Source organism: Lolium perenne, chromosome 7 (assembly GCF_019359855.2).
Source record: "Lolium perenne isolate Kyuss_39 chromosome 7, Kyuss_2.0, whole genome shotgun sequence".
Classification (NCBI taxonomy): Eukaryota; Viridiplantae; Streptophyta; class Magnoliopsida; order Poales; family Poaceae; genus Lolium; species Lolium perenne.
In genome coordinates, this window is record NC_067250.2 from 296,601,651 (window position 1) to 296,627,788 (window position 26,138).

General features: G+C 42.2%; 1 protein-coding gene across 1 annotated transcript; it reads left to right on the forward strand.

Annotated features, from left to right (window-relative positions):
• The first annotated feature begins 1,336 nt into the window (after nt 1–1,336).
• Nucleotides 1,337–3,152, forward strand: LOC127312123 (patatin-like protein 3). Its single transcript, XM_051342579.2, has 3 exons — nt 1,337–2,277; nt 2,386–2,448; nt 2,552–3,152. Exons 1-3 carry the CDS (start codon nt 1,435–1,437, stop codon nt 2,822–2,824), a joined length of 1,179 nt encoding a protein of 392 aa, XP_051198539.1. The 5' UTR covers nt 1,337–1,434; the 3' UTR covers nt 2,825–3,152.
• The last annotated feature ends 22,986 nt before the right edge of the window (nt 3,153–26,138 follow it).

Genomic DNA, 26,138 nt, shown 5'->3' on the forward strand with positions numbered 1-26,138 from the left:
TTCCCTCGTTTTACGATGAAATGCACATCTCAATTCTAAATCTACCCTTCGATGTTCCTATGTTCTGGGTTATTACACTATGTTAGTACACAAAGGGTACCGAGGGATTTAGGGAGCTTTACCGATGATGAGCATAGACACTCGCTTAGAAAATACTTGCTCAAAGATATGTATCATGGGTCAGAAGTTGCATGCTATGATCAGCTCCGTCTAACGAAAAGAAATTTCCTTGACTTGTGCACTATGCTGCGTGAGAAGTGTGGCTTGCCGGAGAGCGTGTATGTAGGTGTGGAAGAAAAGGTTGCAATGTTCTTTCTTGTAGTTGGACATGGTTTGAAAATGAGGTTGTTGGGTGGGAAGTACAAGAGGTCATTGGGGACTATTAGTGCACACTTTTCTATGTACCGTATTGGAATTTCTATGAATCACCGTTTCTAGACTATGTCTTCTGTATGATTTGAAACAGTGATGTATCCCATCTTATGTGCTTGCTTTTGATGGATTATGAATGGAACTATATATTATGTTGTCAAACTTATGCACAAAATTATTGTTCATACGTATTGTTATTCGTATATTCTTTGCTTGTTAATCAGACTGCAAAAATATTGTGCATGTTCTGTACATAACATAGTGTATATGATCGAATTCTCCTAGAACTGAAATACATCACTTTGAGCATCCGAACAACATTTGGCATTTAACTTCAATATCTACTAGCACATCAAAACAGAAAATATTAACATTCGGGCCAATACAATGTCTAGCCCCCCAATATCAACATCCGAACAGAGCATAAATGGAGTACACCATGACGATAGATCTTAATCACAAGGTTGAAGAGTTAAATGACTTTAGGGCCTGTTTGCTAGAATTCTTAGAAGGATTAGAATATCATGTCTAGATGAATCCAACGGGATTGAAAAAATTCTTAAGTATGAAAATCCTATAAATTTTGTGTGGCATTGCGTTGAATCAAGCAAGCCCTTACACTTTTAGACTTGTACTTATATCTTGATTTCTATGCTTGTTAATACATAGTACAAGGAATTTGCTTCTCATAGGAGTTTCAGTCTGTACTTTAGCTTGAGAGTAGCTTGGAGAAGGAGAGAAAATGGAGATTGGGTGAGAAATTTTTTTGAATAGATTGGATGAGAAAAAATTGAGTAGATTGGATGAGAAAAATACAGCAGTAGATCACCAACTGCCAACCAGAGGATGTACTCACGCAGGCAAAACGAGACCGAACACGCGGCGCACCGGCAGCAATGTGCACGAGTGCGCGCTACTAACAGAAACAGAGAGTGCCCGCCACCACTATAAATTTCCCAGCAAGCGCCAAGACGCTACACACACAAGCACACACTACAGGAAGCTCATCTTCCCAATCACATCACACCGTTCGCTAGCTACAGGAAGAGGCATCGACCTCCAATGGCGACCTCTGCGCTCGCGCTGCTCGATCAGACTCTGCCGTTTGGCTCGGACAGGCTCAGCAAGGAGATCTTTTCCATCCTGGAATCCAACTTCCTGTTCGGCGCGCAGACGCCGGAGCTAGGAGCAGGCCGCGTGCGCGTGCTCTCCATCGACGGGGGCGCGGATGGCGGCGCGCTGGCCGCGGCTGCTCTCGTCAGGCTCGAGCGACAGCTGCAGGAGCTCTCCGGTAACAAGGCCGCGCGCGTCGCGGACTATTTCGACCTGGCGGCCGGGTCTGGCGTCGGCGGGTTCCTCGCGGCGGCGCTTCTCGCGCGTGGGATGACCGCCGAGCAGGCGCGCGACGTGGTGGCCAAGAACCGGAAGGTGTTCTCCGGGCGCGCCGGCCGGGGCGGGCTGTTCTCCTCGCGGCCGGAGGCGGTGTTCAAGAAGGTGTTCGGGGACCTCACCGTGAGGGACGCGGCCAAGCCGCTGCTGATCCCCTGCTACGACATGGCCACGGCGGCGCCGTTCGTCTTCTCCCGCGCCGACGCCGTCGAGGCCGAGGCGTTCGACTTCCCGCTCTGGCAGGTCTGCGCGGCGGCCTGCGGGGTGGCGCCGGCCGAGGTGGCGTCCCTCGATGGGCGGACCAGACTGCGCACCGCCGGCGCGGGAGGCGCGGGCGTGGCCAACCCGACGTCCGTGGCCGTCACCCACGTGCTCCACAACAAGCAGGAGTTCCCCTTCGCCGCCGGCGCCGGCGACCTCATCGTGCTCTCGCTCGGCGGGAGCGCTGCCTCGGTCGCCCGCTCGTCCTCGTCCTCTAGCATCCTCCGCATCGCCAGCGCGTGCCAGGCCGACATGGTACGTCCTCCATTAATTCTTCAGAATTCATTGCAGCACGGACAGAATCGTACTGTCGTCACGTAAGCTGGGCTAAACAGGACTGTGGGTGTCCGTGCTGCTTTTCAGGTGGACCAAGCAGTATCAATGGCGTTCGGAGAGAACAGAGCAACCAACTACATCCGCATCCAGGTAAATATACACTGTAGTAATTTTCTTCCATACTTACTTAACACCCGGTTATGACCACTGAATTATTGAGCAAAGCTAACTCTTCTTTGTGTTGTCTCCTCAGGGCAACGGCATTGCTGCCGGAGCGACGGCGGAGGCGGCGATGACGGAGCGGGGCGTGGAGTCGGTCCTGTTCCGGGGAAAGAAGTTGTTGCCGCAGACCAACGGCGAGCGGTTGGACGGCGTGGCGGAGCAGCTGGTGCGGGAACACCGACGGAGGATGGACAGCAAGACGCCGACGGTGCTCATCAAGTTGTCGGCGACGCCCAGGACGTCGTCCTCGTCGGCGTCCACCCTCATCACCGTCTCCACCAACTCCTCCTCCGAGTCGCCGTGAAGACCGCCGATCGCATCGCATCGGCGACTCTGATTAATTAATTAACTAGCTTGGGTTCTCTGAATTATATATTTGGTCGGTTCTTAGTTAGCGCGGCGCCAGCAATAGCTTAGGAGGTTTTGGTTGCCTACGGCCTACGGGCGCCGCCACCGCCGCGCGCGACCTTGGAACAAAGAGGAGAGTGGTGCAAGCATTTTTTTGTTGTTGCTTAGCTTTGTTTAGCCATTTCATGCATATTTGTTGCTTAGCTTTGTTTAGCCATTTCATGCATATATCTGAGTCTGACGGACCATTGCTTTCTAAATGTAATGAAGCTTACTACCGTACATCTTGTGAAGTTGCAAATGACCAAGTGCATGTTTGGCTCCTGACAGTTCCATTTCTCGTACGAGTTTCGTGGGTTTGAATGCCCATAGGATTTATTTTTTTGCTCGCACCGTATGTTCCTCAAAGCATCCAAAAACTTGTCTTGATAGGCACGGTCGAGGCGGAACAAGCGCAACGTGGGAACACGGTTGCACGCGTGAGGAAAAAAACGTTAGACCGCGCCATAAGTTTGTCACCGCCCACTCTTCCCTCTCACTCGGTCGTTCTCACCACCCTCTCCTCTCTCTTCTCTCTCCTCTCAACGCCGGTGGTTACAATGCTGCTAGTCGACCCAAGACAACCGCGACGACGACGGGAGAGAGGGCAATCCAAACCTAGCTTCATCAAGCAATCCTTGATCGACGCCAACCCAAACTGTGTTGTTCCCCGATTAAAGCTCGGGTAAGCGATGTTCATCAATGAAGGTATGTCCCTAATTAATCCGCTCTCAGCTATATGATATGTTTTTAGTACAATAGTTCTAAGCTCCTTTTTGGCACGCACAATAGATTTGTGGTGTTAGGGTTAGGTGCTTGTTCATATGGTAGATTTTGCTGGTTCTTCTTCTAGCATGAACAGTTGCCTTCTAATAAGCAAATCTATGTTCAAATACATGTTATTCATGATTACATTTTGCCAGATTGATCTAGGTGTGGATTATAGGTATTTCCTCCGTCTCGAGAAATTTGCTCTACTTTTTCTCGATACAGATGTATCTATACGTAAGACATGCCTATATACCTTCATATCTAGATAAAGTCAAGCAACTTGTTAGAAAGGAGGAAGTAGTATGGATGCTAGCTTTAAGGCTTTCACCGTTCATAAGTTGATGGCGGCGTCCCTTGTCGCCGCCTCCTTGCGCATCGTGGTGGTGTGGCGAAGCTCACGCACAGCAATGGTTGCGGCCTCGCGCGACACTGACTCCAACGTTGCCATGGCTGCCTCATGGCGAATCTCATGCAGGGCCGCATCGTTGTTCTCCTTGCTCACTGCCTCCTTTGTCACGATGTCGTGAATCTCGCGCACCGCGATTTAGGCGGCCTCTTGCGTATCCTCCTTGACCACCTCCTCCGGCGTCTGCTGAGCCACCGCGCCATCGTGCTCGAAGCAGGCTATCTCCTCAACATACTATCGGGCCAGCTCCATGGCTTGCAATTCGATGTCCTCGTCGAAGCCCCTCCGGAAGCGAGCGATGCACATCTGCCTGACGGCAGTCCAGTTAGCGATCTTACGGCGAGGCATAAATGGTTTGGCGTTGGTATCGATTGGGTGGTCCTCCTTGCCGTGCTGGAGGGCGTTTTTATAGATTGTGGCCTCGACAAGAAACGGCTCGCCGGGCGCGTGATGTTTTCTGGATCTGGGTTGGAATTTTCCACAACACGAACGAAAAATAACACCCATCAAGGGTGGAACCAACCGGACCCATGGTAATTATCTGCGGTGACCCAACATACCACTGCATGGTGTAGTACGCAAGTCGTTGACATAACACAAGTAAAACACTGTTCCTCTCATATTACATCCTTCAGAGTGGTACAACAGAAACATATGCGAGTCCAAGGCATATCTATAGAAGGATACACGAACTGTTTACCGAAGATCAACACAACCTCCTACTTTACCGTGAGGTAAAACTTCAAATAATGCTCCAAAAGAACAACTTGTGTATTAACTTATTGCTAACTCTAGCTCTAGAGATATTTGGCTTGCTATAGAACTCTAACTACATAGGTCCTAGGATTAGGGAAAAGGTTCCCTTCTATTACTAGTCTAGGTTTCCACTCTAGTTGATGCAGAAGTTGACTCCATTGACTTCTTTGATTGGGTTCTCCATCTTGTTGTAGTTGACTCCTTTGTCTTTGAGTTTCACGGTAGTTTGTCCTTCGGTGACTCCATAACTAAGCAGGGGATTCAAAGAGGGATGAGTATGAGCGTACTCAACAAGTTTATCATAGGAAATAGGTATATCATGCACTAGCTACAGCCACAAACCAGAAAGTCATAGGGGGATGCAAGTTTTCCTAAACATTTTTTTCAAAAGGTTTATTTTATTCTGAAAACTATGCCCGTCAGTCTTCACATGTTGACCAGAACTTTATGGAGTTCCTTTCCTGCCGCGTTCACAGTTTCCTTCCTGAAACAGGGAGTGACGGCCACAATTTGATACACTCTGCAGAGGTGCGTTACTTTTTCATAAGAGAACTTATCCTTGTTGCCAACCGGGCGCGCAACCCGTCCACACTTCCTTAGTGTGAGGCCAGGTGTAAGAACCAAGCCAATCACTGCCTTCTCCGCGACCCCGCATACCCACCCTTTTGTAAGTATGTCCTGTCCTATATCTATAGGTAGACCGATCCAGGCATTTGTTCTCCCCTTTACCATTAAGGTAGACCGATCCGAAAAATTTACATGCCCTGTCATGTACACTATAGATAGACCAACCCATACAACCCTTTCAATCTCTCATAGGCCTTTAACAAGTCTGCCCTCCCATGTATCTATTGGTAGACCGTTCCGGACCAAAGTCCTTTACCAAATAGCTAGATAGACCGATCTAGGCAACCCTTAATTATTACCGACCTGTCGATATGCGAGAGGAAAAAAGATACAGCTGACTTCCCTACAGCCATTATAGATCTCATGGTTAATGCGATATGCACGGCGCTAGAATCACTAGACGGCATTGGTGATTAGTCCTAAATGAGTAGAACCCTTACAATGGAACCTCCACCAACAACACATATCATGGTTCCATTGCCCACCACATAGTCATATTCATAATTGTAAAATAGTATTTTTCTTTTCAATGCAGGAGTGATAAGTATAGTACTTTGCATATAGTTTGATAAAAAAATCAAATGACATGAGCAACGATGAACTTGCCTTTCTTGACTGCAATATTATGCAGGCAAAAGTTTCGATACGTGATAACTCCAAATTATGAAATACCAACATCGTCCGGTGATACGTCTCAAACGTATCTATAATTTTTATGTTCCATGCTAGTTTTATGACAATACTCACATGTTTTATACACACTTTACATCATTATTATGCATTTTCCGGCACTAACCTATTGACAAGATGCCGAAGCGCCAGTTCTTGTTTTGTGTTGTTTTTGGTTTCAGAAATCATACAAAGGAAATATTCTCGGAATTGGACGAAACAAATGCCCAGGGTCTTATTTTTCCACGGAGCTTCCAGAAGACCGAAGAGGATACGAAGTCGGGCCACGAGGCGGCCAAACCATAGGGCGGCGCGGCCAGCATGGGGCCCGCGCCGGCCTATGGTGTGGGCCCCTCGTCAGCCCTCCGACTCTGCCCTTCCGCCTACTTAAACTCTCCGTCGTGAAAACCCTATTACCGAGAGCCACGATACGGAAAAAGTTCCAGAGACGCTGCCGCCGCCAATTCCATCTCGGGGGATTCAGGAGATCGCCTCCGTCACCCTGCCGGAGAGGGGAATCATCACCCGGAGGACTCTGCATCACCACGATCGCCTCCGGACTGATGTGTGAGTAGTTCATCCTTGGACTATGGGTCCATAGCAGTAGCTAGGTGGTTGTCTTCTCCTAATTGTGCTATCATGTTAGATCTTGTGAGCTGCCTATCATGATCAAGATCATCTATTTGTAATGCTACATGTTGTGTTTGTTGGGATCCGATGAATATGGAATACTATGTCAATTTGATTATCAATCTATTATATATGTGTTGTTTATGATCTTGCATGCTCTCCGTTGCTAGTAGAGGCTCTGGCCAAGGTGATACTTGTGACTCCAAGAGGGAGTATTTATGCTCGATAGTGGGTTCATGTCTCCATTGAATCTGGGACAGTGACAGAAAGTTCTAAGGTTGTGGATGTGCTGTTCCCACTAGGAATAAAACATCAATGCTTTGTCTAAGGATATTTGTGTTGATTACATTACGCACCATACTTAATGCAATTGTCTGTTGTTTGCAACTTAATACTGGAAGGGGTGCGGATGCTAACCCGAAGGTGGACTTTATAGGCATAGATGCATGCTGGATAGCGGTCTATGTACTTTGTCGTAATGCCCTAAGTAAATCTCATATTAGTCATCATGATATGTATGTGCATTGTTATGCCCTCTCTATTTGTCAATTGCCCAACTGTAATTTGTTCACCCAACATGCTATTTCTTATTGGAGAGACACCACTAGTGAACTGTGGACCCCGGTCCATTCTTTTACATCTGAATACAATCTACTGCAATCATTGTTCTCTACTGTTCTTCGCAAACAAACATCATTTTCCACACCATACATTTAATCCTTTGTTTACAGCAAGCCGGTGAGATTGACAACCTCACTGTTAAGTTGGGGCAAAGTACTTTGATTGTGTTGTGCAGGTTCCACGTTGGCACCGGAATCCCTGGTGTTGCGCCGCACTACACTCCTCCGCCAACAACCTTCACGTGGCATTCATCTCCTACTGGTTCGATAAACCTTGGTTTCTTACTGAGGGAAACTTGCTGCTGTACGCATCACACCTTCCACTTGGGGTTCCCAACGGGCGTGTGCTTTACGCGTCATCAAGCTAAATTTCTGGCGCCGTTGCCGGGGAAATCAAGACACGCTGCAAGGGGAGTCTCCCACATCCAATCTCTTTACTTTGTTTTTGTCTTGCTTTACTTTATTTTATTTACTGCTTTGTTTGCTTTCTTTATATCAAAAATACAAAAAATTAGTTACTTGCATTACTTTATTTACTGTCTTGTTTGCGTTCTCTATATTAAAAAACACAACAAAATTAGTTACTTGCATTTACTTTATTTAGTTTACTTTATTTACTACTGCTAAAATGGGTACTCCTGAGAATACTAAGTTGTGTGACTTCACAAGCACAAATAATAATGATTTCATATGCACACCTATTGCTCCACCTGCTACTACAGCAGAATTTTATGAAATTAAACCTGCTTTACTAAATCTTGTTATGAGAGAGAAATTTTCTGGTGTTAGTTCTGATGATGATGCTGCCCATCTTAATAATTTTGTTGAACTTTGTGAAATGCAAAAGTATAAGGATGTAGATGGTGACATTATAAAATTGAAATTGTTTCCTTTCTCCTTAAGAGGAAGAGCTAAAGATTGGTTGCTATCTTTGCCTAAAAATAGTATTGATTCATGGACTAAATGTAAGGATGCTTTCATTGGTAAATATTATCCTCCTGCTAAAATTATATCTTTGAGAAGTAGCATAATGAATTTTAAGCAATTGGATAATGAGCATGTTGCCCAAGCATGGGAAATAATGAAATTTTTGGTCAAGAATTGCCCTACCCATGGACTAACTACTTGGATGATCATCCAAACCTTTTTTGCAGGATTGAATTTTTCTTCGCGGAACCTATTGGATTCAGCTGCTGGAGGTACTTTTATGTCCATCACCTTAGGCGCCACAACAAAGCTTCTGATAATATAATGATCAACTACTCTGAATGGCACACTGAAAGGGCTCCACAAGGTAAGAAGGTAAATTCTGTTGAAGAAACCTCCTCCTTGAGTGATAAGATTGATGGTATTATGTCTATGCTTGTGAATGGTAGATCTAATGTTGATCCTAATAATGTTCCTTTAGCTTCATTGGTTGCTCAAGAAGAGCATGTTGATGTGAACTTCATTAAAAATAATAATTTCAACAACAATGCTTATAGGAATAATTTTGGTAACAACAATTATAGGTCATATCCTTCTAATAATGGTAATGGTTATGGTAATTCTTATGGTAATTTTTACAACAATAATAGAAGTGTACCCCCTGGTCTTCAAACCATGCTTAAAGAATTTATTAGTACACAAACTGCTTTTAACAAATCTGTTGAAGAAAAGCTTGGTAAAATTGATGCTCTTGCTTCTAAGGTTGATAGTCTTGCTGCTGATGTTGATCTTTTAAAATTGAAAGCTATGCCTAATGAAACTAAATATATTAAATCATTTGCTACAGCAAACGCTATCCAAGTTCGAATTAATGAAAATATTAGATTAATGGCTGAATTGCATGCTAGGTGGGAAAGAGAAGAAAATTTGCTAAAGAGAATAATGTAGCTAAAGTTTGGACTATTACCACCACTAGTAATGTTGATGCTTCACATGTTGCTAAACCTCCTACTATCAATGGTAAAATAATTGGTGTTAGCAATGTTTTTACTCCTAATGCAAAGCGTGCAAAACTGCCTGAAACTGCTAAAACTGCTGAAACTGTTTGTGATAAAACTGCTAAAAAATTTCAAAATATTGGGGACAATGATCCCATTGCTTTAGATCATAATGGTTTAGATTTTGATGATTGTCATATCTCTGAATTTATTAAGTTCTTACAAAAACTTGCTAGAAGTCCCAATGTTAGTGCTATAAATTTGGCCTTTACAAAACATATTACAAATGCTCTCATAAAAGCTAGAGAAGAGAAATTAAAACTTGAAACTTCTATTCCTAGGAAGTTGGAAGATGGTTGGGAGCCCATCATTAAGATGAAGGTCAATGATTTTGATTGTAATTCTTTATGTGATCTTGGTGCAAGTATTTCTGTTATGCCTAAGAAAATCTATGATATGCTTGACTTGCCACCATTGAAAAATTGCTATTTAGATGTTAATCTTGCTGATAATTCTACGAAGAAAGGTTTGGAGAGGATTGATAATGTTCGCATTACGGTTAACAATAACCTTGTCCCCATTGATTTTGTTATCTTGGATATTGAATGCAATGCATCTTGTCCCATTATTTTGGGAAGACCTTTTCTTCGAACTGTTGGTGCTATTATTGATATGAAGGAAGGGAATATTAAGTATCAATTTCCTCTCAAGAAAGGTATGGAACACTACCCTAGAAAGAGAATGAATTTACCTTTTGATTCTATCATTAGAACAAATTATGATGTTGATGCTTCATCTCTTGATAATACTTGATTCACACTTTCTGCGCTTAGCTGAAAGGCGTTAAAGAAAAGCGCTTATGGGAGACAACCCATTATTTTATTTCTGCAATTTTGTTTTATATTTGAGTCTTGCAAGTTGTTACTACTGTAGCAACCTCTCCTTATCTTTATTTTATTGCATTGTTGTGCAAAGTAAAGTCTTTGATAGTAAGGTTGATACTTGATACGCGTACAACACGTGTCCGTTGGGAACCCCAAGAGGAAGGTGTGATGCGTACAGCGGCAAGTTTTCCCTCAGTAAGAAACCAAGGTTTATCGAACCAGTAGGAGCCAAGAAGCACGTTGAAGGTTGATGGCGGCGAGATGTAGTGCGGCGCAACACCAGGGATTCCGGCGCCAACGTGGAACCTGCACAACACAACCAAAGTACTTTGCCCCAACGAAACAGCGAGGTTGTCAATCTCACCGGCTTGCTGTAACAAAGGATTAGATGTATAGTGTGGAAGATGATTGTTTGCAGAAAACAGTAGAACAAGTATTGCAGTAGATTGTATTTCAATATAAAGAATTGGACCGGGGTCCACAGTTCACTAGAGGTGTCTCTCCCATAAGATAAATAGCATGTTGGGTGAACAAATTACAGTTGGGCAATTGACAAATAGAGAGGGCATGACCATGCACATACATATTATGATGAGTATAGTGAGATTTAATTCGGCATTACGACAAAGTACATAGACCGCTATCCAGCATGCATCTATGCCTAAAAAGTCCACCTTCAGGTTATCATCCGAACCCCTTCCAGTATTAAGTTGCTAACAACAGACAATTGCATTAAGTATTGCGCGTAATGTAATCAATAACTACATCCTCGGACATAGCATCAATGTTTTATCCCTAGTGGCAACAGCACATCCATAACCTTAGAGGTTTCTGTGACTCCCGCATTCACGGAGACATGAACCCACTATCGAGCATAAATACTCCCTCTTGGAGTTACTAGCAAAAACTTGGCCAGAGCCTCTACTAATAACGGAGAGCATGCAAGATCATAAACAACACATAGACATAAATTGATAATCAACATAACATAGTATTCTCTATTCATCGGATCCCAACAAACACAACATATAGCATTACAGATAGATGATCTTGATCATGTTCGGCAGCTCACAAGACCCGACAATTAAGCACAATGAGGAGAAGACAACCATCTAGCTACTGCTATGGACCCATAGTCCAGGGGTAGACTACTCACTCATCACTCCGGAGGCGACCATGGCGGCGTAGAGTCCTCCGGGAGATGATTCCCCTCTCCGGCAGGGTGCCGGAGGCGATCTCCTGAATCCCCCGAGATGGGATGGGCGGCGGCGGCATCTCTGGAAGGTTTTCCGTATCGTGGCTCTCGGTACTGGGGGTTTCGCGACGAAGGCTATTTGTAGGTGGAAGGGCAGGTCAGGGGGCGTCACGAGGGGCCCAGGAGACAGGGCCGCGCGGCCAAGACCTGGGCCGCGCCGCCCTGTGGTCTGGCCGCCTCGTGGCCCCACTTCGTTGACTCTCCGGTCTTCTGGAAGCTTCGTGTGAAAATAGGCCCCTGGGCGTTGATTTCGTCCAATTCCGAGAATATTTCCTTACTAGGATTTCTGAAACCAAAAACAGCAGAAAACAGCAACTGGCTCTTCGGCATCTTGTTAATAGGTTAGTTCCAGAAAATGCATAAATATGACATAAAGTATGCATAAAACATGTAGATATCATCAATAATGTGGCATGGAACATAAGAAATTATCGATACGTCGGAGACGTATCAGCATCCCCAAGCTTAGTTCTCGTCGTCCGGCAGGTAAACGATAAACAAAGATAATTTATGGAGTGACATGCCATCATAATCTTGATCATACTATTGTAAGCATATGTAATGAATGCAGCGATCAAAACAATGTAAATGACATGAGTAAACAACTGAATCATATAGCAAAGACTTTTCATGAATAGTACTTCAAGACAAGCATCAATAAGTCTTGCATAAGAGTTAACTCATAAAGCAATAATTCAAAGTAAAGGCATTGAAGCAACACATAGGAAGATGAAGTTTCAGCGGTTGCTTTCAACTTATAACATGTATATCTCATGGATATTGTCAATGTAAAGTAATATAATAAGTGCAATATGCAAGTATGTAGGAATCAATGCACAGTTCACACAAGTGTTTGCTTCTTGAGGTGGAGAGAGATAGGTGAACTGACTCAACAATAAAAGTAAAAGAATGGTCCTTCAAAGAGGAAAGCATCGATTTCTATATTTGTGCTAGAGCTTTGGTTTTGAAAACAAGAAACAATTTTGTCAACGGTAGTAATAAAGCATATGTGTTATGCAAATTATATCTTACAAGTTGCAAGCCTCATGCATAGTATACTAATAGTGCCCGCACCTTGTCCTAATTAGCTTGGATTACCGGGATTATCGCAATGCACATGTTTTAACCAAGTGTCACAAAGGGGTACCTCTATGCCGCCTGTACAAAGGTCTAAGGAGAAAGCTCACATTGGATTTCTCGCTATTGATTATTCTCAACTTAGACATCCATACCGGGACAACATAGACAACAGATAATGGACTCCTCTTTTATGCATAAGCATGTAGCAACAATTAATTTTCTCATATGAGATTGAGGATATTGTCCAAAACTGAAACTTCCACCATGGATCATGGCTTTAGTTAGCGGACCAATGTTCTTCTCTAACAATATGCATGCTCTAACCATTAAAGGTGGTAAATCTCCCTTACTTTAGACAAGACGAACATGCATAGCAACTCACATGATATTCAACAAAGAGTAGTTGATGGCGTCCCCAGGAACATGGTTATCGCACAACAAGCAACTTAATAAGAGATAAAGTGCATAAGTACATATTCAATACCACAATAGTTTTTAAACTATTTGTCCCATGAGCTATATATTGTAAAGGTAGAGGATAGAAATTTTAAAGGTAGCACTCAAGCAATTTACTTTGGAATGGCGGAGAAATATCATGTAGTAGGTAGGTATGGTGGACACAAATGGCATAGTGGTTGGCTCAAGGATTTTGGATGCATGAGAAGTATTCCCTCTAGATACAAGGTTTAGGCTAGCAAGGCTATTTGAAACAAACACAAGGATGAACCGGTGCAGCAAAACTCACATAAAAGACATATTGTAAACATTATAAGACTCTACACCGTCTTCCTTGTTGTTCAAACTCAATACTAGAAATTATCTAGACTTTAGAGAGACCAAATATGCAAACCAAATTTTAGCATGCTCTATGTATTTCTTTATTAATAAGTGCAAAGCATATGATGCAAGAGCTTAATCATGAACACAACAATTGCCAAGTATCACATTATCCAAGACATTTTAGCAAATTACTACATGTATCATTTTCCAATTCCAACCATATAACAATTTAACGAAGAAGAAACTTCGCCATGAATACTCTGAGTAAAGCCTAAGGACATACTTGTCCATATGCAACAGCGGAGCGTGTCTCTCTCCCACACAAAGAATGCTAGGATCCATTTTATTCAAACAAAACAAAAACAAAAACAAACCGACGCTCCAAGCAAAGCACATAAGATGTGATGGAATAAAAATATAGTTTCAGGGGAGGAACCTGATAATGTTGTCGATGAAGAAGGGGATGTCTTGGGCATCCCCAAGCTTAGACGCTTGAGTCTTCTTGATATATGCTGGGGTGAACCACCGGGGCATCCCCAAGCTTAGAGCTTTCACTCTCCTTGATCATGTTGTGTCATCTCCCTCTCTTGATCCTTGAAAACTTCCTCCACACAAAACTCAAAACAACTCATTAGAGAGTTAGTGCACAATCAAAATATACATGTTCAGAGGTGACATAATCATTCTTAACACTTCTGGACATTGCACAAAGCTACTGAAAGTCAATGGAATAGAAAAATCCATCAAGCATAGCAAATAGGCAATGCGAAATAAAAGGCAGAATCTGTCAAAACAGAACAGTTCGTAAAGACGAATTTTATTGAGGCACCAGACATGCTCAAATGAAAATTCTCAAATTGAATTAAAGTTGCATACATATCTGAGGATCACTCACGTAAATTGGCATAATTTTCTGAGTTACCTACAGAGAATTTTGCCCAGATTCGTGACAGCAAAGAAATCTGTTTCTGTGCAGTAATCCAAATCTAGTATGAACCTTACTATCAACGACTTTACTTGGCACAACAATGCACAAAACTAAGATATGGAGAGGTTGCTACAGTAGTAAACAACTTTCAAGACACAAAATAAAAACAAAGTACCGTAGTAAAAACATGGGTTGTCTCCCATAAGCGCTTTTCTTTAACGCCTTTCAGCTAGGCGCAGAAAGTGTGTATCAAGTATTATCAAGAGATGGTGCATCTACAGCGGGGTGTGGAGTTTTCTCAACCATGCATAGTATATTGGATACATAAGTTTCAGCGGCTCCCTTTTCATTAGTCTTGGGCTTGCTACTCTCATCAAACAAATTTTCAGGAACAAGCCAAGCATAGTTATTTTCTAGTGCGTCATTCATCGCTAGGAGCTTACATGGTATTGGTGCTTTGATCTCCCCACCATCATTAATATTATTAGTGTACCTTACTCTCTCCATGTCCATCTTTTCAAGGAGACTAACAAAATTGGTATAAGAACCAAGCATCTTATATTTAATAAAGACCTTTCTAGCCTCTCTTGCTATACCACCAAATTCTCTAAGAAGGGTTTCTAAAACAAAATCTTTCTTTTCCCCTTCTTCCATATCACCGAGTGTAAGAAACATGTGTTGGATTATAGGATTGAGATTAACAAATTTAGTTTCCAACATGCGCACTAAAGCAGCAGCAGCAATTTCATAAGTAGGAGCAAGTTCTACCAAGTGTTTATCTTCAAAATCTTCAACGGTACTAACATGATTGAAAAATTCTTCTATATTATTTCTCCCAATTATAGACCCACGTCCTACCGGCATGTCTTTTACGGTAAAATTAAAAGGAAACATAATGAAATAAGTAAAGTGAATGCAAGTAACTAATTTTTTTTGTGTTTTTGATATAGCAAACAAGATAGCAAATAAAGTAAATCTAGCAACTAATTTTTTTGTATTTTGATTTAGTGCAGCAAACAAAGTAGTAAATAAAGTAAAGCAAGACAAAAACAAAGTAAAGAGATTGCGATGTGGAGACTCCCCTTGCAGCGTGTTTTGATCTCCCCGGCAACGGCGCCAGAAAAAGAGCTTGATACGCGTACATCACGCGTCCGTTGGGAACCCCAAGAGGAAGGTGTGATGCGTACAGCGGCAAGCTTTCCCTCAGTAAGAAACCAAGGTTTATCGAACCAGTAGGAGCCAAGAAGCACGTTGAAGGTTGATGGCGGCGAGATGTAGTGCGGCGTGATGGCGTGTAATTCACACGTTCGTTGGGAACCCCAAGAGGAAGGTATGATGCGCACAGCAGCAAGTTTTCCCTCAGAAAGAAACCAAGGTTTATCGAACCAGGAGGAGCCAAGAAGCACGTTGAAGGTTGATGGCGGCGGGATGTAGTGCGGCGCAACACCAGGGATTCCGGCGCCAACGTGGAACCTGCACAACACAACCAAAGTACTTTGCCCCAACGAAACAGTGAGGTTGTCAATCTCACCGGCTTGCTGTAACAAAGGATTAACCGTATTGTGTGGAAGATGATTGTTTGCAGAAAACAGTAGAACAAGTATTGCAGTAGATTGTATTTCAGTAAAGAGAATTGGACCGGGGTCCACAGTTCACTAGAGGTGTCTCTCCCATAAGACAAACAGCATGTTGGGTGAACAAATTACAGTTGGGCAATTGACAAATAAAGAGAGCATGACCATGCACATACATATCATGATGAGTATAGTGAGATTTAATTGGGCATTACGACAAAGTACATAGACCGCCATCCAACTGCATCTATGCCTAAAAAGTCCACCTTCAGGTTATCATCCGAACCCCCTCCAGTATTAAGTTGCTAACAACAGACAATTGCATTAAGTATTGCGCGTAATGTAACTAGTGACTACATCCTTGAACATAGCACCAATGTTTTATCCCTAGTGGCAACAGCACATCCATAACCTTAGTGGTTCTTGTCACTCCTCCAGATTCACGGAGGCATGAACCCACTATCGAGCATAAATACTCCCTCTTGGAGTTACTAGCATCAACTTGGCCAAAGCATCTACTAATAACGGAGAGCATGCAAGATCATAAACAACACATAGATATAACTTTGATAATCAACATAACAAGTATTCTCTATTCATCGGATCCCAACAAACGCAACATATAGAATTATAGATAGATGATCTTGATCATGTTAGGCAGCTCACAAGATCCGACAATGATAGCACAATGGGGAGAAGACAACCATCTAGCTACAGCTATGGACCCATAGTCCAGGGGTAGACTACTCACACATCACTCCGGAGGCGACCATGGCGGTGTAGAGTCCTCCGGGAGATGAATCCCCTCTCCGGCAGGGTGCCGGAGGCGATCTCCTGGATCCCCCGAGATGGGATCGGCGGCGGCGGCGTCTCCGGAAGGTTTTCCGTATCGTGGCTCTCGGTACTGGGGGTTTCGTCACGGAGGCTTTAAGTAGGCGGAAGGGCAAGTCAAGAGGCGGCACGGGGGGCCCACACCATAGGCCGGCGCGGCCAGGGGTGGGGCCGCGCCGCCCTAGGGTTTGGCCACCCCGTTGCCCCTCTTCGTCTCGTCTTCGGACTTCTGGAAGCTTCGTGGAAAAATAGGCCCCTGGGCGTTGATTTCGTCCAATTCCGAGAATATTTCGTTACTAGGATTTCTGAAACCAAAAACAGCAGAAAACAGCAACTGGCACTTCGGCATCTTGTTAATAGGTTAGTTCCAGAAAATGCACGAATATGACATAAAGTGTGCATAAAACATGTAGATAACATCAATAATGTGGCATGGAACATAAGAAATTATCGATACGTCGGAGACGTATCAGCATCCCCAAGCTTAGTTCTGCTCGTCCCGAGCAGGTAAAACGATAACACAGATAATTTCTGGAGTGACATGCCATCATAATCTTGATCATAATATTTGTAAAGCATATGTAGTGAATGCAGCGATCAAAACAATGTATATGACATGAGTAAACAAGTGAATCATAAAGCAAAGACTTTTCATGAATAGCACTTCAAGACAAGCATCAATTAAGTCTTGCATAAGAGTTAACTCATAAAGCAATAATTCAAAGTAAAAGCATTGAAGCAACACAAAAGAAGATTAAGTTTCAGCGGTTGCTTTCAACTTGTAACATGTATATCTCATGGATATTGTCAACATAGAGTAATATAATAAGTGCAATAAGCAAGTATGTAGGAATCAATGCACAGTTCACACAAGTGTTTGCTTCTTGAGGTGGAGAGAGATAGGTGAACTGACTCAACAATAAAAGTAAAAGAATGGTCCTTCAAAGAGGAAAGCATCGATTTCTATATTTGTGCTAGAGCTTTGGTTTTGAAAACAAGAAACAATTTTGTCAACGGTAGTAATAAAGCATATGTGTTATGCAAATTATATCTTACAAGTTGCAAGCCTCATGCATAGTGTACTAATAGTGCCCGCACCTTGTCCTAATTAGCTTGGACTACCGGATCATCACAATGCACATGTTTTTACCAAGTGTCACAAAGGGGTACCTCTATGCCGTCTGTACAAAGGTCTAAGGAGAAAGCTCGCATTGGATTTCTCGCTATTGATTATTCTTCAACTTAGACATCCATACCGGGACAACATAGACAACAGATAATGGACTCCTCTTTTATGCATAAGCATGTAACAACAATTAATAATTTTCTCATTTGAGATTGAGGATATTTGTCCAAAACTGAAACTTCCACCATGGATCATGGCTTAGTTAGCGGCCCAATGTTCTTCTCTAACAATATGCATGCTTAACCATAAGGTGGTAGATCGCTCTTACTTCAAACAAGACGGACATGCATAGCAACTCACATGAAATTCAACAATGAATAGTTGATGGCGTCCCCAGTGAACATGGTTATCGCACAACAAGCAACTTAATAAGAGATAAAGTGCATGATTACATATTCAATACCACAATAGTTTTTAAGCTATTTGTCCCATGAGCTATATATTGTAAAGGTGAATGATGGAATTTTAAAGGTAGCACTCAAGCAATATACTTTGGAATGGCGGAAAATACCATGTAGTAGGTAGGTATGGTGGACACAAATGGCATAGTGGTTGGCTCAAGTATTTTGGATGCATGAGAAGTATTCCCTCTCGATACAAGGTTTAGGCTAGCAAGGCTTATTTGAAACAAACACAAGGATGAAGCGGTGCAGCAAAACTCACATAAAAGACATATTGTAAACATTATAAGACTCTACACCGTCTTCCTTGTTGTTCAAACTCAATACTAGAAATTATCTAGACCTTAGAGAAACCAAATATGCAAACCAAATTATAGCATGCTCTATGTATTTCTTCATTAATGGGTGCAAAGCATATGATGCAAGAGCTTAAACATGAGCACAACAATTGCCAAGTATCACATTACCCAAGACATTTATAGCAATTACTACATGTATCATTTTCCAATTCCAACCATATAACAATTTAACGAAGGAGAAACTTCGCCATGAATACTATGAGTAGAAACCAAGGACATACTTGTCCATATGCTACAGCGGAGCGTGTCTCTCTCCCATAAAGTGAATGCTAGGATCCATTTTATTCAAACAAAACAAAAAACAAAAACAAACCGACGCTCCAAGAAAAAGCACATAAGATGTGATGGAATAAAAATATAGTTTCAGGGGAGGAACCTGATAATGTTGTCGATGAAGAAGGGGATGCCTTGGGCATCCCCAAGCTTAGACGCTTGAGTCTTCTTGATATATGCAGGGGTGAACCACCGGGGCATCCCCAAGCTTAGAGCTTTCACTCTCCTTGATCATGTTGCATCATACTCCTCTCTTGATCCTTGAAAACTTCCTCCACACCAAACTCGAAACAACTCATTAGAGGGTTAGTGCACAATATAAATTGACATATTCAGAGGTGACACAATCATTCTTAACACTTCTGGACATTGCATAATGCTACTGGACATTAGTGGATCAAAGAAATTCATCCAACATAGCAAAAGAGGCAATGCGAAATAAAAGGCAGAATCTGTCAAAACAGAACAGTTCGTATTGACGAATTTTAAAATGGCACCAGACTTGCTCAAATGAAAATGCCCAAATTGAATGAAAGTTGCGTACATATCTGAGGATCACTCACGTAAATTGGCATAATTTTCTGAGTTACCTACAGGGGGATTTTGCCCAGATTCGTGACAGCAAAGAAATCTGGAACTGCGCAGTAATCCAAATCTAGTACTTACTTTTCTATCAACGGCTTAACTTGGCACAATAAAACACAAAACTAAGATAAGGAGAGGTTGCTACAGTAGTAAACAACTTCCAAGACACAAAATAAAAACAAAGTACTGTAGCAAAATAACACATGGGTTATCTCCCAAGAAGTTCTTTCTTTATAGCCATTAAGATGGGCTCAGCAGTTTTAATGATGCACTCGCAAGAAATATTATTTGAAGCAAAAGAGAGCATCAAGATGCAAATTCAAAACACGTTTAAGTCTAACATGCTTCCTATGAAAAGGAATCTTGTACACAAATAAATTCATGAAGAGCAAAATGACAAGATCAGGAAGATAAAACAAGTGTAGCTTCAAAAATTTCAGCACATAGAGAGGCATTTTAGTAACATGAAAATTTCTACAACCATATTTTCCTCTCTCATAATAATTTTCAGAGGCATCATGAACAAACTCAACAATATAAGTATCACATAAAGCATTCTTATTCACATGCATAAAAGTATCATTACTCTCCACATAAGCATAATCAATTTTATTAGTGGTAGTGGGAGCAAATTCAACAAAGTAGCTATCATTTTTATTCTCATTATCAAATATAGGAGGCATATTGTAATCATAATCAAATTTATCCTCCATAACAGGCGGTACTAAAAGACCAATATCATTATCATAAGTAGGAGGCAAAGTATCATCAAAGTAAATTTTCTCCTCAATGCTTGGGGGAATAAAAAGATCATGAAAACCAGCTTCCCCAAGCTTAGAACTTTCTATATTATTATCAACAATGGTGTTCAAAGCGTTCATACTAATATTACTACCAGCATGCAAATAAGATTCCATAGGTTTTTTAATTTTCGCATCAAACAATCCATATTTTAAATCAGGAAATAGAAATAGAAGCTCATTCTTGTCCATTATGCCAAACTAGTGAAATAAAAACATGCATGATATTAAGTAAAGTAAAACAAGTAACTAATTTTTTTGTATTTTGATTTAGTGCAGCAAACAAAGTAGTAAATAAAACTAAGCAAGACAAAAACAAAGTAAAGAGATTGAGAAGTGGAGACTCCCCTTGCAGCGTGTCTTGATCTCCCCGGCAACGGCGCCAGAAAATATGCTTGATGGCGTGTAATTCACACGTTCGTTGGGAACCCCAAGAGGAAGGTATGATGCGGACAGCAGCAAGTTTTCCCTCAGAAAGAAACCAAGGTTTATCGAACCAGGAGGAGCCAAGAAGCACGTTGAAGGTTGATGGCGGCGGGATGTAGTGCGGCGCAACACCAGGGATTCCGACGCCAACGTGGAACCTGCACAACACAACCAAAGTACTTTGCCCCAACGAAACAGTGAGGTTGTCAATCTCACCGGCTTGCTGTAACAAAGGATTAACCGTATTGTGTGGAAGATGATTGTTTGCGTAAAAACAGGTAGAACAAGTATTGCAAGAGATTGTATTTCAGTAAAGAGAATTGGACCGGGGTCCACAGTTCACTAGAGGTGTCTCTCCCATAAGACAAACAGCATGTTGGGTGAACAAATTACAGTTGGGCAATTGACAAATAAAGAGAGCATGACCATGCACATACATATCATGATGAGTATAGTGAGATTTAATTGGGCATTACGACAAAGTACATAGACCGCCATCCAACTGCATCTATGCCTAAAAAGTCCACCTTCAGGTTATCATCCGAACCCCCTCTAGTATTAAGTTGCTAACAACAGACAATTGCATTAAGTATTGCGCGTAATGTAACTAGTGACTACATCCTTGAACATAGCACCAATGTTTTATCCCTAGTGGCAACAGCACATCCATAACCTTAGTGGTTCTTGTCACTCCTCCAGATTCACGGAGGCATGAACCCACTATCGAGCATAAATACTCCCTCTTGGAGTTACTAGCATCAACTTGGCCAAAGCATCTACTAATAACGGAGAGCATGCAAGATCATAAACAACACATAGATATAACTTTGATAATCAACATAACAAGTATTCTCTATTCATCGGATCCCAACAAACGCAACATATAGAATTACAGATAGATGATCTTGATCATGTTAGGCAGCTCACAAGATCCGACAATGATAGCACAATGGGGAGAAGACAACCATCTAGCTACAGCTATGGACCCATAGTCCAGGGGTAGACTACTCACATATCACTCCGGAGGCGACCATGGCGGTGTAGAGTCCTCCGGGAGATGAATCCCCTCTCCGGCGAGGTGCCGGAGGCGATCTCCTGGATCCCCCGAGATGGGATCGGCGGCGGCGGCGTCTCAGTAAGGTTTTCCGTATCGTGGCTCTCGGTACTGGGGGTTTCGTCACGGAGGCTTTAAGTAGGCGGAAGGGCAAGTCAAGAGGCGGCACGGGGGGCCCACACCATAGGCCGGCGCGGCCAGGGGTGGGGCCGCGCCGCCCTAGGGTTTGGCCACCCCGTGGCCCCTCTTCGTCTCATCTTCGGACTTCTGGAAGCTTCGTGGAAAAATAGGCCCCTGGGCGTTGATTTCGTCCAATTCCGAGAATATTTCGTTACTAGGATTTCTGAAACCAAAAACAGCAGAAAAACAGAATCGGCACTTCGGCATCTTGTTAATAGGTTAGTTCCAGAAAATGCACGAATATGACATAAAGTGTGCATAAAACATGTAGATAACATCAATAATGTGGCATGGAACATAAGAAATTATCGATACGTCGGAGACGTATCACGGCGCAACACCAGGGATTCCGGCGCCAACGTGGAACCTGCACAACACAACCAAAGTACTTTGCCCCAACGAAACAGCGAGGTTGTCAATCTCACCGGCTTGCTGTAACAAAGGATTAGATGTATTGTGTGGAAGATGATTGTTTGCAGAAAACAGTAGAACAAGTATTGCAGTAGATTGTATTTCAGTATAAAGAATTGGACCGGGGTCCACAGTTCACTAGAGGTGTCTCTCTCATAAGATAAATAGCATGTTGGGTGAACAAATTACAGTTGGGCAATTGACAAATAGAGAGGGCATGACCATGCACATACATATTATGATGAGTATAGTGAGATTTAATTGGGCATTACGACAAAGTACATAGACCACTATCCAGCATGCATCTATGCCTAAAAAGTCCACCTTCAGGTTATCATCCGAACCCCTTCCAGTATTAAGTTGCTAACAACAGACAATTGCATTAAGTATTGCGCGTAATGTAATCAATAACTACATCCTCGGACATAACATCAATGTTTTATCCCTAGTGGCAACAGCACATCCATAACCTTAGAGGTTTCTGTCACTCCCCCAGATTCACGGAGACATGAACCCACTATCGAGCATAAATACTCCCTCTTGGAGTTACTAGCAAAAACTTGGCCAGAGCCTCTACTAATAACGGAGAGCATGCAAGATCATAAACAACACATAGACATAAATTGATAATCAACATAACATAGTATTCTCTATTCATCGGATCCCAACAAACACAACATATAGCATTACAGATAGATGATCTTGATCATGTTCGGCAGCTCACAAGACCCGACAATTAAGCACAATGAGGAGAAGACAACCATCTAGCTACTGCTATGGACCCATAGTCCAGGGGTAGACTACTCACTCATCACTCCGGAGGCGACCATGGCGGCGTAGAGTCCTCCGGGAGATGATTCCCCTCTCCGGCAGGGTGCCGGAGGCGATCTCCTGAATCCCCCGAGATGGGATTGGCGGCGGCGGCGTCTCTGGAAGGTTTTCCGTATCGTGGCTCTCGGTACTGGGGGTTTCACGACGAAGGCTATTTGTAGGCGGAAGGGCAGGTCAGGGGGCGTCACGAGGGGCCCAGGAGACAGGGCCGCGCGACCAAGACCTGGGCCGCGCCACCCTGTGGTATGGCCGCCTCATGGCCCCACTTCGTTGACTCCCCGGTCTTCTGGAAGCTTCGTGTGAAAATAGGCCCCTGGGCGTTGATTTCGTCCAATTCCGAGAATATTTCCTTACTAGGATTTCTGAAACCAAAAACAGCAGAAAACAAAGAATCGGCTCTTCGGCATCTTGTTAATAGGTTAGTTCCAGAAAATGCATAAATATGACATAAAGTATGCATAAAACATGTAGATATCATCAATAATGTGGCATGGAACATAAGAAATTATCGATACGTCGGAGACGTATCAATACTAGATTTGGATTACTGCGCAGAAACAGATCTCTTGCTGTCACGAATTTGAGTAGCCCCCTCTGTAGGTAACTCCGAAAAATCTGCCAATTTACGTGAGTGATCCTCAGATAACGCAACTTTCATTCAATTTGAGCTTTTCCATCTGAGCAAGTTAAGTGCCTCTAAAAAATTCGTCTTTACAGACTGTTCTATTTTGACAGATTCTGCCTTTTATTTCGCATTGCCTCTTTTGCTATGTTGTATGGATTTCTTTGTTCCATTAACTTTCAGTAGCTTTGTGCAATGTCCAGAAGTGTTAATAATGATTATGTCACCTCTGAATATGTGAATTTTTGATTATGCACTAACCTTCTAATGAGTTTGTTTTGAGTTTGGTGTGGAGGAAGTTTTCAAGGATCAAGAGAGGAGGATGATACAATATGATCAAGAAGAGTGAAAAGTCTAAGCTTGGGGATGCCCCCGTGGTTCGTCCCTGCATATTTCAAGAAGACTCAAGCATATAAGCTTGGGGATGCCCAAGGCATCCCCTTCTTCATCGATAACTTATCAGGTCACCTCTAGTGAAACTATATTTTTATTCCGTCACATCTTATGTGCTTTACTTGAGCGTCTGTATGTTTTTGTTTTTTTTTGTTTGAATAAAATCGGATCCTAGCATTCTTTGTTTGGGAGAGAGACACGCTCCGCTGTTTCATATGAACACTGGTGTGCTTAGCTTTACTTTTAATGTTCATGGCGAAGGTTGAAACTGCTTCGTTCATTGTTATTTGGTTGGAAACATAAAATGTTTCATGTGGTAATTGGTATATTGTCTTGAATAATTTGATACTTGGCAATTGTTGTGCTCAAATAGATCATGTTTAAGCTCTTGCATCATGTACTTTGCACCTATTAATGAAGAACTACCATAGAGCTTGTTGAAATTTGGTTTGCATGATTGGTCTCTCTAAAGTCTAGATATTTTCTGGTGAGGTGTTTGAACAACAAGGAAGACAGTGTAGAGTCTTATAATGCTTGCAATATGTTCTTATGTAAGTTTTGCTGTACCGGTTCATACTTGTGTTTGCTTCAAACAACCTTGCTAGCCAAAGCCTTGTATTGAGAGGGATTACTTCTCGTGCATCCAAATCCTTGAGCCAAAACCTATGCCATTTGTGTCCACCATACCTACCTAATATGTGGTATTTCTCTGCCATTCCAAAGTAAATTACTTGAGTGCTACCTTTAAAATTTCATTCCTTGTCTTTGCAATATATAGCTCATGGGAAAATAGCCTTAAAAACTATTGTGGTAAAGAATATGTAGCTTATGTATCTTATTTCTTATAAGTTGCTTGTTGAGCGGTAACCATGTTTCTGTTGACACCATCAACTATTACACCTTTGTTGAATATCATGTGAGTTGCTATGCATGTTCGTCTTGTCTGAAGTAAGGGTGATTTATCATGATCAAATGGTTTGAGTATGCATATTGTTAGAGAAGAACATTGGGCCGCTAACTAAAGCCATGTATCATGGTGGAAGTTTCAGTTTGGACATTAATCCTCAATCTCGTATGAGAATATTATCTGTTGTTGAATGCTTATGCATTTAAGAGGAGTCCATTATCAGTTTTCTATGTTGTCCCGGTATGGATGTCCTTAGTTGAGATTTATCAAAAATGAGAAATCAAATGCGATCTATCTCCTTGGACCTTTGTACAGGCGGCATAGAGGTACCCCTTTGTGACACTTGGTTGAAACATATGTTATGCAATGATAATCCATGTAAATCCAAGCTAATTAGGACAAGGTGCGAGCACTATTGGTATTCTATGCATGAGGCTTGCAACTTATAGGATGTCTTATGCATAACACATATGAATTATTACTACCGTTGACCAAATTGTTTCTATGTTTTCAAAATAAAAGCTCTAGCACAAAAATAGTAATCCATGCTTCCCTCTGCGAAGGGCCATTCTTTTACTTTATGTTGAGACAGTTTACCTACTTCTTTCTATCTTAGAATAAAACACTTGTGTCAACTGTGTGCATTGATTCCTACATACTTGCTTATTTGCATTCATCATATTACTTTGTGTTGACAATTATCCATGAGATATACATGTTGAAGTTGAAAGCAACTGCTGAAACTTATATCTTCCTTTGTGTTGCTTCAAAACTTTCTACTAAGAATTTATTGCTTTATGAGTTAACTCCTATGCAAGTCTTATTGATGCTTGTCTTGAAAGTACTATTCATGAAAAGTCTTTGCTATATGATTCAGTTGTTTAATCATTATCTTTACCATTGCTTCGAATCACTTCATTCATCTCATATGCTTTACAATAGTATTGATCAAGATTATGATAGCATGTCACTTCAGAAATTATCCTTGTTATCGTTTACCTACTCGAGGGCGAGTAGGAACTAAGCTTGGGGATGCTTGATACGTCTCAAACGTATCTATAATTTCT

What these genes read in the sequence shown, in the direction of transcription:
- LOC127312123 (XM_051342579.2), top strand. Translation starts at nt 1,435, where the DNA reads ATGGCGACCTCTGCGCTCGCGCTGCTCGATCAGACTCTGCCGTTTGGC. An exon ending in GCGCGTGCCAGGCCGACATG is followed by an intron (nt 2,278 to 2,385) that starts GTACGTCCTCCA and finishes GCTGCTTTTCAG; the next exon opens with GTGGACCAAGCAGTATCAAT. An exon ending in CCAACTACATCCGCATCCAG is followed by an intron (nt 2,449 to 2,551) that starts GTAAATATACAC and finishes TTGTCTCCTCAG; the next exon opens with GGCAACGGCATTGCTGCCGG.